The sequence below is a fragment of the Tauraco erythrolophus genome, chromosome Z, assembly GCF_009769465.1.
Source record: "Tauraco erythrolophus isolate bTauEry1 chromosome Z, bTauEry1.pri, whole genome shotgun sequence".
NCBI classification, from domain to species: Eukaryota; Metazoa; Chordata; class Aves; order Musophagiformes; family Musophagidae; genus Tauraco; species Tauraco erythrolophus.
In genome coordinates, this window is record NC_141496.1 from 41,693,389 (window position 1) to 41,709,896 (window position 16,508).

The 16,508-nt window shown below is 42.0% G+C and overlaps 1 protein-coding gene across 1 annotated transcript; it reads left to right on the forward strand.

The window, feature by feature from the left end:
- The first annotated feature begins 123 nt into the window (after positions 1-123).
- Positions 124-16,508, forward strand: DHFR (dihydrofolate reductase). The gene is made up of 6 exons (XM_086629681.1): positions 124-209; positions 1,330-1,379; positions 4,184-4,289; positions 5,162-5,288; positions 14,174-14,289; positions 16,421-16,508. Exons 1-6 carry the CDS (start codon positions 124-126, stop codon positions 16,506-16,508), a joined length of 573 nt encoding a protein of 190 aa, XP_086485807.1.

Genomic DNA, 16,508 nt, shown 5'->3' on the forward strand with positions numbered 1-16,508 from the left:
CCCTGCGCCGCCCACGGCCGCGGGAGCCCTGCCGCTGCCACCGCCCCCTGACGTCGCCCCGCCCCGCTGCTGCGCGCTCGCCCGCTCCGAAGTCTGGTGCGGCTGGAAGCGGCGGTGGGCATCATGGTGCGCTCGCTCAACTCCATCGTGGCCGTGTGCCAGAACATGGGCATCGGGAAGGACGGCAGCCTGCCCTGGCCGCCGCTGAGGTACCGCGGGTCTGGCAGTGTTCTTCCCGGCGGGGAGGCGGGCTGGTGGGCGGACTACAGCGCCCAGCGTGCAGCGCGGCGCGTTCCCCGCCGGCGAGAGGTGCGGCGCCGCGCGGTGGTCGCTGGGAGTTGTAGTCAGGGAGGGCGATGCTCAGCGAGGCGGGAAAGTGCCCGCGGTGGCGGCTGGCCGGGTCGCGGCCGGGGCAATGGCTGCCAGGCCCCGCCGCCGTGTCCGGGAGCTCCGAGGGGCTCGGGGAGGTGCGCCGGCATGCTGCCGGCCGTGGGTTGTCTCGGCTGCAGGCAGACCTGAGGTCAAAGGTCCAGGTGTAGCACCGGGCCCTGTCCAGCCTCTCTTCCCCGGGCGGCGGCAGCACTTGCGTTATATTTTTTTTCCAATTAGAGAAATGTGTCTTATTCCCAAACCACATAGAATCATAGAATCATAGAACGGTTAGGGTTGGAAGGGACCTCAAAGATCATCTAGTTCCAACCCCCCTGCCATGGGCAGGGAAACTCCACTACATCAGGTTGCCCAAAGCCTCATCCAACCTGGCCTTAAACACCTCCAGGGATGGGGCATCCACAACTTCTCTAGGCAACCTTTTCCAGTACATCACCACCCTCAATGTAAAGAATTTCTTTCTTATATCTAATCTAAATCTGCCCTCTTTCAGTTTAAATCCATTGCCCCTTGTCCTATCACTACACACCCTTGTAAAAAGTCCCTCTCCAGCTTTCCTGTAGGCCCCTTTAGGTACTGGAAAGCTGCTATAAGATCACCGTGGAGCCTTGTCTTCTGCAGGCTGAACAGCCCCAACTCTCTCAGCCTGTCTTCATAGCAGAGGTGCTCCAGCCCTCGGATCATCTTCGTGGCCCTCCTCTGGACTCACTCCAGTAGCTCCACGTCCTTCTTGTGTTGGGGACTCCAGAGCTGAACACTGTATTCCAGGGGGAGTCTCACGAGAGCTGAGTAGAGGGGCAGAATCACTTCCCTCAACCTGCTGGCCACACTCCTTTTGATACAGCCCAGGATACGGTTGGCTTTCTGGGCTGCCAGCGCGCATTGCCGGCTCATGTTAAGCTTCTCATCATCGTAATGCTATTCCTGTTTTCTTGCCAGGAATGAGTACAAGTACTTCCAGAGAATGACTAGCACATCCCATGTGGAAGGTAACGTGTTTGTTGAGGTGTTCCTCTACTCACTAAAGTTAGTTAGTGTGGTACCGGTCACAGGAAAGACTGGCAATTTTCTCTTTTCCCTGACTTAAAAGTCCGGCTTCTGCTTGCTTTTCCTCACCCTCTCAAGCCTCACAAGTATTTTACCTCTTTGTAACTACATCATCTGCAGATCATTTCAGTTAAACAAAGAAACTAGAGGTGAATCCCGTTTCTGGGCTGCAAGTGATTTGTAAATAAAAAAAGGTTCAAAGTCCTGTTTTCCTGACAGAGTAGAAAACTTCACCTACCTATCTTTACCTACAACTCCAACCCCGAACAAATTAGAAATGGAAAGGTTTTTATATGCTGATTAATTAGAAGAGATCTTTTTTTCAGGCTGTGTTAGCTTATCTGACTTGTTTGCTCTAGCTCAGCCTTGGTCATTTGTTCCACCCCTCTGACCCTTGTGACGGTAATTTTGCTTGATTTTTCTGAGTGCTGAGCTGTCCCACATGCCAGAAAACCCCAACCGTACTGATAATACGCAGGAACAATACTGCAACCGTAGGCAGCATATCTGTACACGGTCATATGCAACAGCACTGGTAATACGCAGCAATAATATTCAGGCCCTGTGAGACCTGTGCAGCAAAGTAATGTTACAGACTGTTGATTTGGTGAGATAAAACCAGTTATTGCGGGGTGAAAAATTTCATGAAAATCAGCACAAACAAACATGCGTAGGAATGCAAGAGATGAAAACAGCTAATTTGTTCTGACTGGGTACTTATTGCTGCCAGAAGAGACAAGTCTTGCCACATTGCCTCCATTCCTCTTTCACACTGACTTTACATTTTCTTAAGCTGTTTTGCTGTTTCCTTAAGCTGTTTTAATTCCCTAAACCAGTAGACTAGGCTACTGGGTGTCTGTGAGGACTGCCAGTAGAAGGTGTGTGGTAGGAGCAGGAAGGAGGCATTAGGAGAGGAGGAAGAGGATGTGCCTGAGCCATACAATCAGCTCACTGTGTCTGGTGGAATCAGAGGCACGAGAGGCAACAGGTTTAGCCTCACATTTCTGCTGCTTCTCTACTTGCTAACATGGTCTCTCTCTTTCCTGTGTTTTTTTTCTTACATGCTTCTGTTAAAACTGCTGTCTAGTAAAACTCACTTGTTTGCTAAAACTTATGGGCAGCCTGACATGTACACTTGTTTTGATTGAGCGAACTATTCCATATTCTGATTTTAAAGTCTGTTCCATATTCCACAAGGAACATTCAATCTCATTTTGCAGCAGTCGTAAGTGAAGGATTTTACTTATGTTTTGTAGTTGTGATTCAGCCCATTGCAACCTTATGTACCAAAAAGACAGAACACAAAGTCCTTTTTATGTGTCTGCAGTTTGCATCTTACCTGGCACAAATAACCTATAATCAAGAAAAGGTAGTTTAAATATAATTAAAAAGACAAATTTTACTCCATCCTGCCTGTGAATCTTTTGATAAGCTATGACCTTAGATGCTAGGCAGTTAAGTTGCTTTATAACCAGACGTCTTAATGCATTACACTCCCGTGAATGTTCACAACAGAGATACCACCATTGGCTCAGAAAGTCACTGATTTTTGAAAGTGGGAAGAGTACAGTGGAGAAGCATCAGCTGATCTTTTGCATACCTGCACTGTCTACTGCTGTAAATTAGTTATTGGTCCAGGCAAATCTTTGTTCTGACCCTGTAAGCATCCCAGTGTGAATCTTTAGTAAGCAAATACATACATTTTTCAGAACTTGTGCATTTCTTTCAGCAGCGGTGCCTGCAGTCTCTGCTAACATAACCTAAAGGGACACAGCAGTATGTCTCTTGGAAACTTGCTCATGAAGCTTATCTGTGAGAGAAAGGTCTTTAGACACTATAAATGCACAACTGGAGCATCAGTTCTCTGGTATGATCTGGTAGATCCAGCCTCTCTCAGATGAGGACACAGGGCAGATAGCTATGAACAAACACTATTTTTTTTTTAATCTGAAATTCCTCCTGCTGTGTAGCATTATAAAAAAATTCTGGTTACTTTTTGTGAGTCTTGACCTCTGACAGTTTATTTCTCTGATAGCTCCATTTGCTCATAAAGAGAAACCCTCTTCTTAGCGGGGCATATGTAAGAGATTACGAATGTTTGGATTTGGTCAGAAATTAGACTTATGGGTGAATTCTACAATGTGATTGAACATCCGTTGCACTGGTGCTTTGGATTGAATTTGGCTGGTTTCTTTTCCTAAAAGTTATCTGTTTACCTGGCTGCTTTTTTTTTTTTTTTTCAAATAACAGTCAAAGCTAGAAATTATTCCTGATCATGTAACTGGAATGATGGAACATGCAAACACAAAGTCGATTACTGTGTGCTGCCCAAATTTATGAAGAGAACAGTGATGTTTTTTCACACGAAGAGAACTCTTTTGAGAGTGTGAGTTGGTCTCATACGCAAAGATTAATTTGGCCCTGTAACTACAGCACAGCCAATGTCCGTGTAATGCATGTAATGGGCAGTGACATGCCTTTTTTGATTACTTTTTTTCAATTATAAGCATATAGGTGTGGATGAGACTACTTTGGTGTCGACTGCCTGCCAAGGTTTGAGGTCACAAACATGTTCTTCTATGCAAGTGACTAATTTGAAAATTGGGGCCTAACTTGTACTTTTGTTAACTGCCAAAATGGGAATTCAGAAGGGGCAGGGAAAGTCCAGCAGATGTCACTAAACAACCGAAACAAATCGGGACACAGCGAAAATACCCTTTAAATAAATGTTTTCTCTCTTACTCAGGTAAACAGAATGCACTGATAATGGGTAAAAAAACCTGGTTCTCCATTCCTGAGAAGAATCGTCCTTTAAAAGACAGAATTAATATAGTGCTCAGCAGGGAACTCAAGTATGTATGATGAATAATAGACCTGTAAACCAAATTAAAAGTCTGCACCTAGAAATACGTGTAGCAATACATCATAAAGTAATTCTAAGTGTAACATTTTTGATACCTGGTTAGAAAGCAGCTGTGCTCTTGGCTCTGAGTGATATCACTACTTTACTTTTAATTTTTTAGTTATTGTTTCATTTCTTTTATTTTTAATTAATTCACCAGATAATTGTCATTACTTTGCATAATAAATACTAGTCCTAGCTCTACGCACAAACCATCTAACAATTGTCAACAGTCTTTCTGACTCACGTATTTAACTGTATTTCTCTAGTTCCTGGTTAGATTGATGGCTTTTACTCCCTTTTTTTAAGTTTATTTTTATAAACATTTAAGGAAAATGAACTGTCCTTTTTCAGAGCTCTCTTCTTCAATGCATCATCATGGTTATCCAAATATTTTTAAACAAAAATATCTATTTATAATGGTTTTGGAGGATGTTGGTGGGTTTGGGGCTGAATGGGGGAGGGTGACTAGTTTTATTGAATAAAATAGTAATGTTCTAGAATTTAAGTGGAAATCTATATTTAGTTTTGTATATACCTAAATTTCTCAGTTGTGCTCTTAAACACATGATAAAATTTTCAGATCTGTAATTTATAATGCCTCTTAAGTCACAGTTATGGTTAAACTGTGATTTATTAATCCTGCAGTCAGATGAGAATTCTAACATAGTTTAGCAATAATAGGCATTTCAAAACAATTAACTAATGTGAAACATTTAGTCATTTGTGAATTCAGCAAAACACATTTTATGTCCAGATTGTATTGATTATCATGATAAATGGTCCTTTAATTATTGAGTAATAAAACTTGGCTTTTTCTAGGGAAACTCCAAAAGGAGCACATTATCTTTCCAAAAGTCTGGATGATGCTTTAGCTCTTTTGGATTCACCAGAGTTAAAAAGTAAAGTAGACATGGTTTGGATCGTCGGAGGCACTTCAGTTTACAAGGTACATTTAGAGTAGTCCTGAATTACTCATTTTCTGTGATGAGATGAGGATGGCTCAAGTTCCTGTTACTCTGCTTTAGGAAATGCTTTTCCTTCGTGTGACCCAGTGAACTCCAGTGATTCCAACAGAACAAGGCTTGGAGAGTAAAATTTCAATTCACAAGTTTAAAATACCTATCCAAGTAACCACACGTTGCTCTTGCTAATGGTCCAGGGTCATACAGTCATTGCGCTCTTGAGAGCTTTTCTTAAATACCTAAATTGTTGCGTTTTTACACCAAGACCCATATTGTTACATATATTTTATTTAGGTAGTAGACTGACTCTGCAGAGGATGTGGGAAAAAAGGAAAAATGATCCAGCGTTTTTAGCTAGGGTATGACAGTTTATACAGGTATACAGGTAAGAAAAGAGGATTTAGAGACAGCTGGCAGGTGATGGTGTCAGCAATAAGAGGAGGTAATCATGCAACAAAACGTAGAACTCACTCTGTTTTCCCATCCGGCAAAGAGACTTCCCTACAGTTCCCGCTCTCCAGGTTTCTCTTGGTATCTAGGATGTCTCAGTATTCAGATGTCTGTTCATGTGCCAAAAAGGCAGCATGTGCCACTTTTTCTTAGGACGATCTTTGCACAGACAAAGCCCTGAATAAACTGCCCTGTTTTCCCACAAATGCCATAGTCTTCCTGTCCTTAACTAAGATACTAGCTATGTAACAGGAAGGTCTGGAGTAACATCTATCTTGTTGCCCTGTGTTTCCTCAGCCATCTTCCTCCCTTCCCCCAAACCCTTCCTCTCATCTTCCTTTTATACAAATCTAAAGTTTAGTCAACTGTCTGTACCTCCGTCGGCATCCCTACAGTTGCATCCCCAGCGTCATCCTTTTGGCCCTCACACAGTCAGGGTTCTGCCCTTTAACATTCAATTGATTTTGACTTGTTTTGTTAAGATCTCATGTAATTTGTATTTATTGTCAAACAGTACCACAAAAAAGATTATGGATTATTAGTTCCTTCCGTGTCAGTCAGGAGAATATGGAATACAGACAACGATAAGCATTCTTTCTTCTCATAAAAAAAGCAATTTTTTTTTTTTTTTATAGTAAAGGAGAAACAGTTCTGCTGTCCTTTAGTCATTACAAGTACGCTGGGAAATATACTCCACTTCTTGTTTGGCACTTGGACTTCAGGAATGTGATGAAACAGCCATCATGCTCCTGATAGCAAATTAAAGCTGATAATATGCTTTGTATACAGAGTGGAAAAATACATGTCCTGATACTTCTTGCCTTTGCAGTTTGTGCCTTTCATAAACCTCTTGTCTGTGTCTTAGGGAATGTACCTTTTACAGTTAAAAAAGAAAAGTAGTTAAATATTGCTAAGATTAGATGCATATGCAAATAGCCTGTAAAGCACTGTTTTTCCTCTCCCTTTTTTTTTTTTTTTCCTTTAATTGTGTTTTATAATCAGTTTTGTGTGTGGTGAAGTCCACTATATGTTTGATGTCCAAATGTATTCAGTTTATAGTCAAGTATTACAGAAGTAACCTGTCATTCACGCTCAGCCACTAAAATGCCTGCTTCCAGGCAGTAAGTAGCAAATTTATTTCTGGAGACAGATTGCCTGTAGTTCTGCAGGATTCATAGCGTGAGCAGAAGCATTTATCTCTTCCATGCAATGGCCGTATACTCATCTAATGCTGAAAAGCGTGATTATTTTAGCTTGTTCTTCCAGGAGCATTTGTGTGGTAGAATTCTAATTTGAGTATTTTTCCAGTGTCCGGCTGCTACTTGGTAGAAAAAAATGGCATTTTTTAGGCTATTACTTGCCAAATAGATTACAAATAGGCGGTTTTGATCGAGAGTACTTTTGCAACATATTCCTTGTGCCAATCAGCATAAGGCAATATGACTTAAAATTTCAACTGTTTTCTCCCTTTTGAGCATCTTCTCGGAACATTTCAAAGGAATTTGTAGTTCATTAGGGAGAGATCTGACAGTTTTATACAGATTCCTGCATTCAAACTAGCTTTGTAATCTTAATTAAAAGGGTTTGATGGAAACCATGCACCTCTACCAAAACTGCAGGTAATATTTTTAGTGCCTGTATTAAAGATGCACAAAGGGTTACAGGAATATTTCCGTTATACCATGTAGAAATGTGTGGGAAGTAAAATAGCAATTGATAATTGAAGTGAATAATTTTATTCACTAGTTGTAGATATTTGCTTTTAAAGCATTATTTTGATCTTAATACTTTGTATGGCTCAAAGGTTTAGAACTGATTGTGTTTTAGTACAAGCCTGCGATGGAGGACGTGTAACTTTCCAGCAAGTGCAACAGGAGTTGTTTGAAACAGGTAGCGCTGAGGACATGACATTTCCACTTTTAGCTTTTTGGGGAATTTAACCCAAAATTCAGATCTTTCAAACCAGTTAGAGCTTTATGAGGACAGACCTTGGTGAGGAGAGCAGGCCATTCTGGAAAGCACCATACTTTTCATCTGCCTGCTGCAGATGATGGTCCCAACAACCACCAACCCTTTTCTATTCCTGATCTTATACCTGGCTCCCCCTGCTCATTTACAAGTAACAGTTCTGTGCCTGCCGAGTAAATCTTCTTCTGCATCTGAGTGTAGCCACACAATGGTGCAGTAGAAAGCTGTTTTGCAACCAGAGGAGCTAGAGCATTATGATCTCGGTAAGAAAAGCACCCAGACTCTGTGAAGTGTCATTTAACATGTTACTTATTAGAGCTAACAGTTTAAAGAAGGGCAGAATGGTATAAATAATCTCACATCCCTGTAGATGTTGGGAACTCTAAGTTGTGTGGCATTGAACGAGCCTTCAAGCCATATGCAGCATGGTGCACAGACCCTGTCTGTAGAAAGGCCTGCCCCATTTTGGTCATTCAAGCCATTATAGGCCTTTCTTAGAAGAAAACAAGTCTGTTCATCATTTCTGCTGTCAAACAGAAAGGATGCTCACATGGGAACTTCTTGCTGCTCTTTTAGGTAAAGGCAAGGACACACAGGTGGTATAGTCCTAGGTACCAAGTGGGAGCTGCCTGCAGGCTCCTGTGTTACAGTTTTCTTGCTGCGCTTATCCTGTGGCCAAGGAATATGCGTAGCACAGTACTGGCCTGGGTCTATTTGTTGTGTGGATTGCTAACTCCTTGATGTACAGTGATCTTTCAGACAGGAACACTACATAAGGAAACGGCAAGCTCATACATGCACCCGTTGCACTTACTTTGGGTGGGCTGCTTTGACAGCCTGTCACAGGCCGTTGTGTATGTCTTGAAGGCTGAGTAGAAAGATTGAGGATAATGGCATTCTTGGAGTCTTCGCTGTAGCTGCTCTGCCCTTTTTGATCCGCAGGCCCTGACACAGGGGTTGTGCTCAGGCTGGTGGCATCCCATTGGTATGGGGATCCTAGAGAATAAGAAGTAGATGCAGAATATAGTGAATGTGAGGGTGCGCAACTGAGGCCATCTGTCCAGAGCTACTACAACAGCTTTGCCAATGCCAGGAAACACTTCCAGAATCCATTAAAGAGTCCACTCATTCAAGAGGGTGGCTATTTGTCCTGTGCAGACTTTTAACACAGCTCCTAACCTTAGCAACTTCTGATCGGTAATCACTTTGGGATAAGAAGGTCCACTGTGATCAGGGTTGTTGTCACTGCAATCCTCCAAGCCCTATTTCTGTAGATGGTATGAGGACGGAACATGCATGTGATCTTCCAGGTGTTTGCTCTCTTAGGTTTCCCACACTTTCTGTGGGTGCTCTGGGCAGCACCCACATCCCAGACGGGTTCCAGATCCAGGGTAGCAAGTCAAGAGGTTTACCAAGAGTGCCCTGTGACCTGAGGCAGATCCGCACATGTTTCAGGAGGTTTCCAAAGAACCTCAGACTGAAAAGGGATGCTGGCACCTTCTTTCTGCATAGGGTCATTCAAGATGTTTGAACACCTGCCTTATCTGAAATACTGCATACCCTCTGTGGCTCTTACAGCCCTGCCCAAATACCATGCTGAAACACAAGCCTGGCTTATCCTTATCCAGAGAGTTGTGCCAAGGTGGAGCATCTACCCAGCTGCCTGAGTGCAGAAGGGCGCTCTTTGAGACACAGCTGTCCAGCCTGTCTCTCAGTCTCAAGTACAGATGGCTGCTGTGCCATGCCCAGCCTTGGAGCACTGAGGCAAGCAAAGGTGCTAGAGCATGCGCTCCAGGATGGCATTTCAGCAGAGGATGCTCTCCTCAGCAACAGAGGGGCAAGGGATGGGATGGAGGCAAGGTGCTGCTGCTGTTTGCAGCCTCTTCCTTGTAGGACTGCAGAGGAGAGAGAAGCAAGCCTGACAATCTCTGAATGTTTATAAGGACACAGTGCAGCTGTCTATTGCCTGTGGCCATCTTGCCCGCTGTCCTTAGGTTCTGAAGGACACAGTTCTTTCCAGGGTGGTGGGAGAATTGGCATAAGCTGCCTCAGATCCTGTGAAGAACGGAGAAAGCTGAGCTCTGAACAGGGTGACCATCCAAGTCCTCATGTAGGTTACATTCATGCTGTATTGAGCAGCATACTCTGGGAAACTGTCTTTTCTGGGCCTTGACCTCTGCAACAGGAAAGGGCAGAGCAGCTAGACATAGTAGGCGTTTTGGTGGGAACAGGGAGACCTGAGTAGAGTTTTGGTGCTAGGAAGTGAGAGCAGAAAGGATTGAAAACAGCTCACACAGTCCACTGAGGGTTCCAAACCCTCATGCAGCCTTCATCTTCTTAAATTTGACTTGGCACTGATCACCTCATCAGGTTTGTAATCTTCTGATACAACCATGAGGTAGTACTGTTGCCTCCATGGAAGCTTCGGGATTTCTCACAGCACAGATTTACAAGTTTCGTTTCTTTGGATCTCAGTGTGATGCCATACTGGATCTTCTGCACTATTCTGGATCTCCCGAGTTCCAGAAGGAGTTGATGTTGCTATTGATTCTATGGATGAGGAAGGAGGAATGTAGCAGCCCAGCAGTGGCCAGTAGGTCGCAGCAATTACGAAGCCTTTATGCTCTGTGAGAGGCACTGCATGATTTTGTATGAGCACTTCATGTTTTGAGAGCTGTCTGCTGGCTCATGAGTGCTTCTTGTGTGCTGCAGAACTTGTGGTGGTGACTCACTCATTGGTTCTGATCCTTGAGTCCCTGTTAGCTGTTAGAGGTTATCAGACATGTTCCTGGTGCAGATTTTCTGGCTTGGTTTCATTCCCAAGAAATTTAGTTCATGCACACCAAGATTGCTTCCCAGTACAACTAAAGCATGGTGAGTGGGGACAACTGGAAGATTCATTTCAAAACCATGTTTCTTTTCTGAATTAAGACACTAACATAGGTGCTTGTAGAGTGTTTAATATAAATCTTGCTTTGTAAAAATGACCAAGCACAAATCCCTAACAGTGAACCTACCAGTGGGGAAAAAAAACCAAACCAAACCAAACCAAACCAAAACAAAAAAGCCAACAACCTAGCAACAAAATTTTAAGAAAAAGATTTGAAAACATTATGACTCAGATCCTCATAACCACGGCCTCTTTAGTAACACCAAAACAAGCTATGTGTCAAACAGGTTTTCACCTTGATAAAATAGTTTTTCCTACAGCATCTCTAATTATTAAAGTCGTCTCTTCTAATTTATACGTTCCTGCTCAGCTTGTTGCTTTCTCAATGCCACAGAAGCAAACAATGACACTCAAGGTCACATTGCTGAAGTCCACAATTGTATTGGTGTATTAAATTCCGAGAAGAAACTTGCAATTTCATGACAGAACAAAAAGTTCTTTCATAACAAGTTTTGTTGGTTTCCTTTTTAGTTAATATCTGGGCTGGCCATAACAGAAAATAGATGCTGGTGATAAACAGCGTTTGGGGAAATTCTTCAACAAAGAGGCTTGAGCTGGAAAATTATATTTCCAGTAATCTTCAAGGGAAAATTTTATCTAATACTCATGTTCAGCTGTCTTCCTATGTATTAGTATTTGACATGTTGTGTTTGGTAATCTACCCCCTTTCATTCTTCAAAATTATTGAATTATGAAGTTGCTATTCGTATTTAGTACACTAAGTCTCTTGCAGGTGATTAGTTTCCTTCTTAAATAGAGTTTCTTGACTAAGCATATAAGCTTCGCTGGGTTCTGAATGCCTTGAGTGGGATGAAGCTTCAAATCTTTGCTGTACCATAAGGATCACTTCTTGAGAAGTATTAAGTATTTGAGTCATTAGTCTTATCATGACTTTTTTCAAGCCTGCCAAAATTTTACTAGCAAATACTAATATACTAAAATACACATTTTAAAGATTACATTTTAGTATGTCTGAATTTCCAGTACACTATAAAAGATATAATAGTAATTTTTCTACTTCCTTGCATATAAGACAAAGTGGTTTTGAGCTGCATACCTGTTGGAATCCTTTTAAGCCAGTACCTATAGGAATAGAGACTATCACGTATGTTACCATGCTTTTGAAGTGTTGCTTTCAGTCTGAGATGTGACTGAGGACTGAGATCCGTCTGCAAGGGAGCTATACAGACAGCTCATTTTTCCATGCTCATGTGCTCCACTCTTGGAGATCACACTGCTGTTGCTCCCTTCGAACTGTGTTCTCGAAGAACACACTGCAAAGAACAGGCTGCCCTGAGCTGCGTGACACTGTTGACGTGGAGGACATCACACTGCAGGCCTGAAGCATTCTGCTCCGCAAGCAAGCAGTGCAAAAAGCTGAGGACTGCATTGGCTTCTCCACTGGTTCTGTTTTAGAGTGAACTCATTAGCACAGCTTAATCCTATTAACATTTTGGAAAGCTGGTAACATTGCCTTGCATAAAGTGAAGACTGAAGGTTGTCATGGTTGCACTGACCATATGTTCTTTCCCTGTCCCACCAAGCTCATGATAATGTTATTTGTTTATGCATATTTATGGTCCTAAGCAGTTTTTTCCAAAGAAGGTTACTGTCTTCCTGGCGTGTATGCAAATATAGCTTTCTTACTTTGTTACCGTAACGTTGCAGAATAAGGTGTAATATTGCTATTAATCCTAAATAAGCTTTTTGTGTGCTCGTTCCTGTGAACAAACATATTGATTTGACATTCCTCTGGGAAAAAATAATGGCTAAAAAAGGTTAATATGTGAATCAATTGCAGACACAAATCACGCAGCTATGAAAGGTTGTTGCTTTTTAAGTCCTTTTTCAAAGATGCTTACAGAGATCATAGAGGAAAAGATTTAAAAGACTGTCCATTAAGACTAGCACATGGAAATGTCAAGTGACCAAAGTGTATCTGTTTCTGCAAGGGCAAAATGGGCAGGCTTTTCAATAACAGTCATAGAAGAATTTTGTTGCACTTGCCTTTGTCCCTGGCAGAGATCTGGTGGTGAGAGCTGCCATAGTGGCTCAGGAAGGAAGGGCTGTTCCCTACCTCACTGAGCTGAGTCCTAGCAGTGTGGCAAGGAAGGATTTTTGAAGGTGTTGGTTCTCCTGGTTATCACACTCCTGGTTATCACAACAACTCTCCTAGTAGCCAAAGTTTAACTTAGATGAGTCCTTTTAACTATGTTGGATCTAGAACTGTGTGAGATCTTCAGCTGTGAGATTTTTTTAATGTGTAAAATGTATTTTTAATACTCTTGTGGCTTCAAAATGCAGGTTGCCTGTATGATCCAATGTATTTTAATGATTGAAAAACAGAATGCAAATAAACAGACTGTTTATTTTGAAATTTTCTCTTTTATAGTGTTACGATATTTTGTTTGGATTGGCAATGCTGTTGTCTTGAAAAACACTTGAAAAATAAGTGCCTCAAATAGTTACTTATTTTACTTACTGTGTGTAATCAGTAGAAGATGAGAAAGCAGAAGCAGTGTGTGTGTATCCTAAAACCCATGAATCTTTAAATGACTAGAAATAGTTGGTCCCTTCTACAGCAATTGGTTGCTACACCCATTAGTTTACAGTGGCTTGGTGATTAGATCTGTAAAAGATTAATATTCCATACAATACTTCTGAACTACTTGTAATACACAGCTACTCTTTGTTGCAGAGCTTCAGGGCTGTTTTAACCTGTGTTGTGCAATGAGAAACTAATTCTAGGCAATGGTCCTGCACATGCAGACATAATCTAATCTTGTATGGCTATCAGTCCAATGCAGCTGGAAGTTATGGGGAAGATGATCCTTATGTCGTCTCCTTTTTGCTTTGTGCTTCAGAGGCAGGCCTGCTGAGGATTTCTTGGAAGTAAGCAAAAAGGCAAGGGTATGCTAAAATCTCTTCACAGAGTTCTGAAGATGTGTGTGAGTAATAAATGACACTAGTTCACATATAGGGTTGACGTACCTGGGACAACAGGAGAGATCCTCACACTTAAGATCTCCTGTCCTCCCTCTCTTGTGGAAGGTCATCTCCGCTTGAGGAGTGCTTGTGGTGTTTCTGAGAGATCAACAGCCAAGGTTTTAATGAGCTGTGCTTTAATGTGAACCAAAAATCAGCATTGCTTTTCCCTGTTGCATCAGGCTGTAATATCTTAGAAGGTTTAGTAGCTGCTACACAAAGAGGTGACCCGGTGTGGAGAGCAAACACATATGCAACATCCTCGGGAAACCAGCGCAGGTACAAACGCAGTCCAAGGATAACAGTGTACAAGTAGAAAATATGCTGAGACTCTTACCTCTTGGTTCTTCATGGATGCTGCCATGGTGATGGCTGGTGCAGGCAGACAACAATTTGGAGAGTTGGTAAAGAAAGCTGGTGTTCCAAATAAGAACTTATACTTGATATTATCTTACGTACTTCACATAGTGTTATAAGAGAACAATTCGATTTTAATTGTTTCTGTTGTTTTTAAAGGCGGCGATGGAGAAGCCAATTAATCATCGATTGTTTGTGACAAGAATTTTGCAGGAATTTGAAAGTGACACATTTTTTCCAGAAATCGACTACAAGGACTACAAACTTCTCACAGAGTAAGTATCAAGATGCATTCTAGTCTTGTGTTCAAATGGAACACTTAATAATCTACTTTGAATGTGTAGGCTCCTATTAAAGCCATGTTCTGTTTTGAGTTAGAGGTGCTTTTCACCGTATTTTTCCCCAGAGTCATGTTTTACTTAGAACCTGCAATTGCACCACACTCAGCACAGAGACGTTCTTGGAACTCGCTGTGTTCTTCAACCTTCCCATAATCTTTTCCCATAATCTGTCACCTCTACTCTGCCCTGGTGAGGCCACATCTGGAATATTGTGTCCAGTTCTGGGCCCCTCAGTTCAAGAAGGACAAGGAACTGCTGGAGAGAGTCCAGTGCAGGGCCACAAAGATGATTAAGGGAGTGGAGCATCTCCCTTATGAGGAAAGGCTGAGGGAGCTTGGTCTCTTTAGCTTGGAGAAGAGGAGACTGAGAGGGGATTTCATTAATGTTTATAAATACGTAAAGGGTGACTGTCATGAGGATGGAGCCAGGCTCTTCTCACTGGCATCCAATGATAGGACAAGGGGAAATGGATATAAGCTGGAGCACAGGAGGTTCTGCTTAAACATGAGGAAGAACTTCTTCCCAGTAAGGGTAACAGAACACTGGAACAGGCTGCCCAGAGAGGTTGTAGAGTCTCCTTCTCTGGAGATGTTCAAAACCCACCTGGACACATTCTTGTGTGATCTGATCTAGGTGGTCCTGCTCCGGCAGGGGGATTGGACTAGATGATCCTTTGAATCACAGAATCACAGACCTCTTTGAGGTCCCTTCCAATCCCTAACATTCCGTGATTCTGTGATTTACAGTAAAGAATTGCATCTGTTGGTTTGCTGGAAAAGTGACTTTCGTATTGTTTCTCATTTTAGAATTACTCAAGTATATACTAAGCTTCATAACTCGCAGCATGTTGTCAGTCAATGGTGTTTAGCCTCTGAATGTCTTTGATAAATTGCCAAATTAAGTGGATTTGAGCAGCAAGGGTTGAAAAATTATCAATTTCTGAGGTTATTCCTTTCTCTTGAGAAAATTACTTCTTCCTAACAAACTTAGTAGGAACAAGTGTTGAACTGTAAGTTTCTGCCATTCACTGTGGTGTCTTCTGTGTTATCCTTATCATATTCCAGTCATACTTCTGTGTCCTCTCCAAAGAGATTACATCCAACAGGCAGTAGAGAGGTGGCAAAAATTCAAACGTCTGCCTCAAGAACCAGCAAGAAAAGCACCTCTTCCTCTTCTTGCTACTCTCGTTTTGATTCCCAGCTGGGTACAGACCAGCAGTGGAAGAAATAGAAAGTTTGGCAAGTCAAGCTGTCTGCACAGGGCACAGAAGTGGTTAACACTGAAGTGGGGAAGAATAGGTAGGGGCAGGAAAGATGGATACCGTAGAGACAAACAAGGTGAATGGGGAGGATGAGTCACCTTTTTCAACTCTGACCTGTTCTGAACTGCGCTATGCTGTATCATGAGCCCACTTTAGTATCCTGATGTCTGACCCAAAGCTCCCTTCTCTCCTTCCTGGCTGTTTCTGAGGTATACAGTGGTTTTGGCCAGTGTTCTGAAATCAGAAATTGGCCTTAAAACACGAATTTATAAAACAGCAGATAATTCCCTCGCTGAAGCAGAAACCTGTCAGAGTCAAAGCTAACAAAATTTAAAATTTCTTTCTCCCTCAAAGTCAACATTACTCATACAAAATCCTTATTCTGTCACAGGGGGCTGAAGAGATTTTTGAAAGTCCCTATAAATAAAAACTATTTTAGTAAATCCGGAATATAGAGTAACACTTTGCATGGTAGCAGTCAGCTCCTTTAAGAAGCTGTCATAGGCTTGTAAGAAACCTTTACCTTAGCATTTTCTCTAAATTGTCTGAGGAAAAGCAAAGCAAAAACACCCAAAAATCAGAGTATGCTTTCTTGATTTAAAAAGATGTGCGTAGAAGTTGCTGATAGTAGTTAACAAGATTCCTAAAAACAGTTTGTACTTAGTATACCTGTTGTAAGGATGATATTTCATCTCCTTTTTCAAACAACTCTCTTTTCTAATTGGTTGGATAAATTACAGGTGACTCATGATGATATTTTAATCTACTTGTTGCCTTTTGCTTTTTCTTCTCCCCTCTCTACAGGTACCCAGGTGTCCCTGCTGATATCCAAGAAGAGAATGGCATCCAGTACAAATTTGAAGTGTATGAAAAAGCTGTCTTGGCACAATAA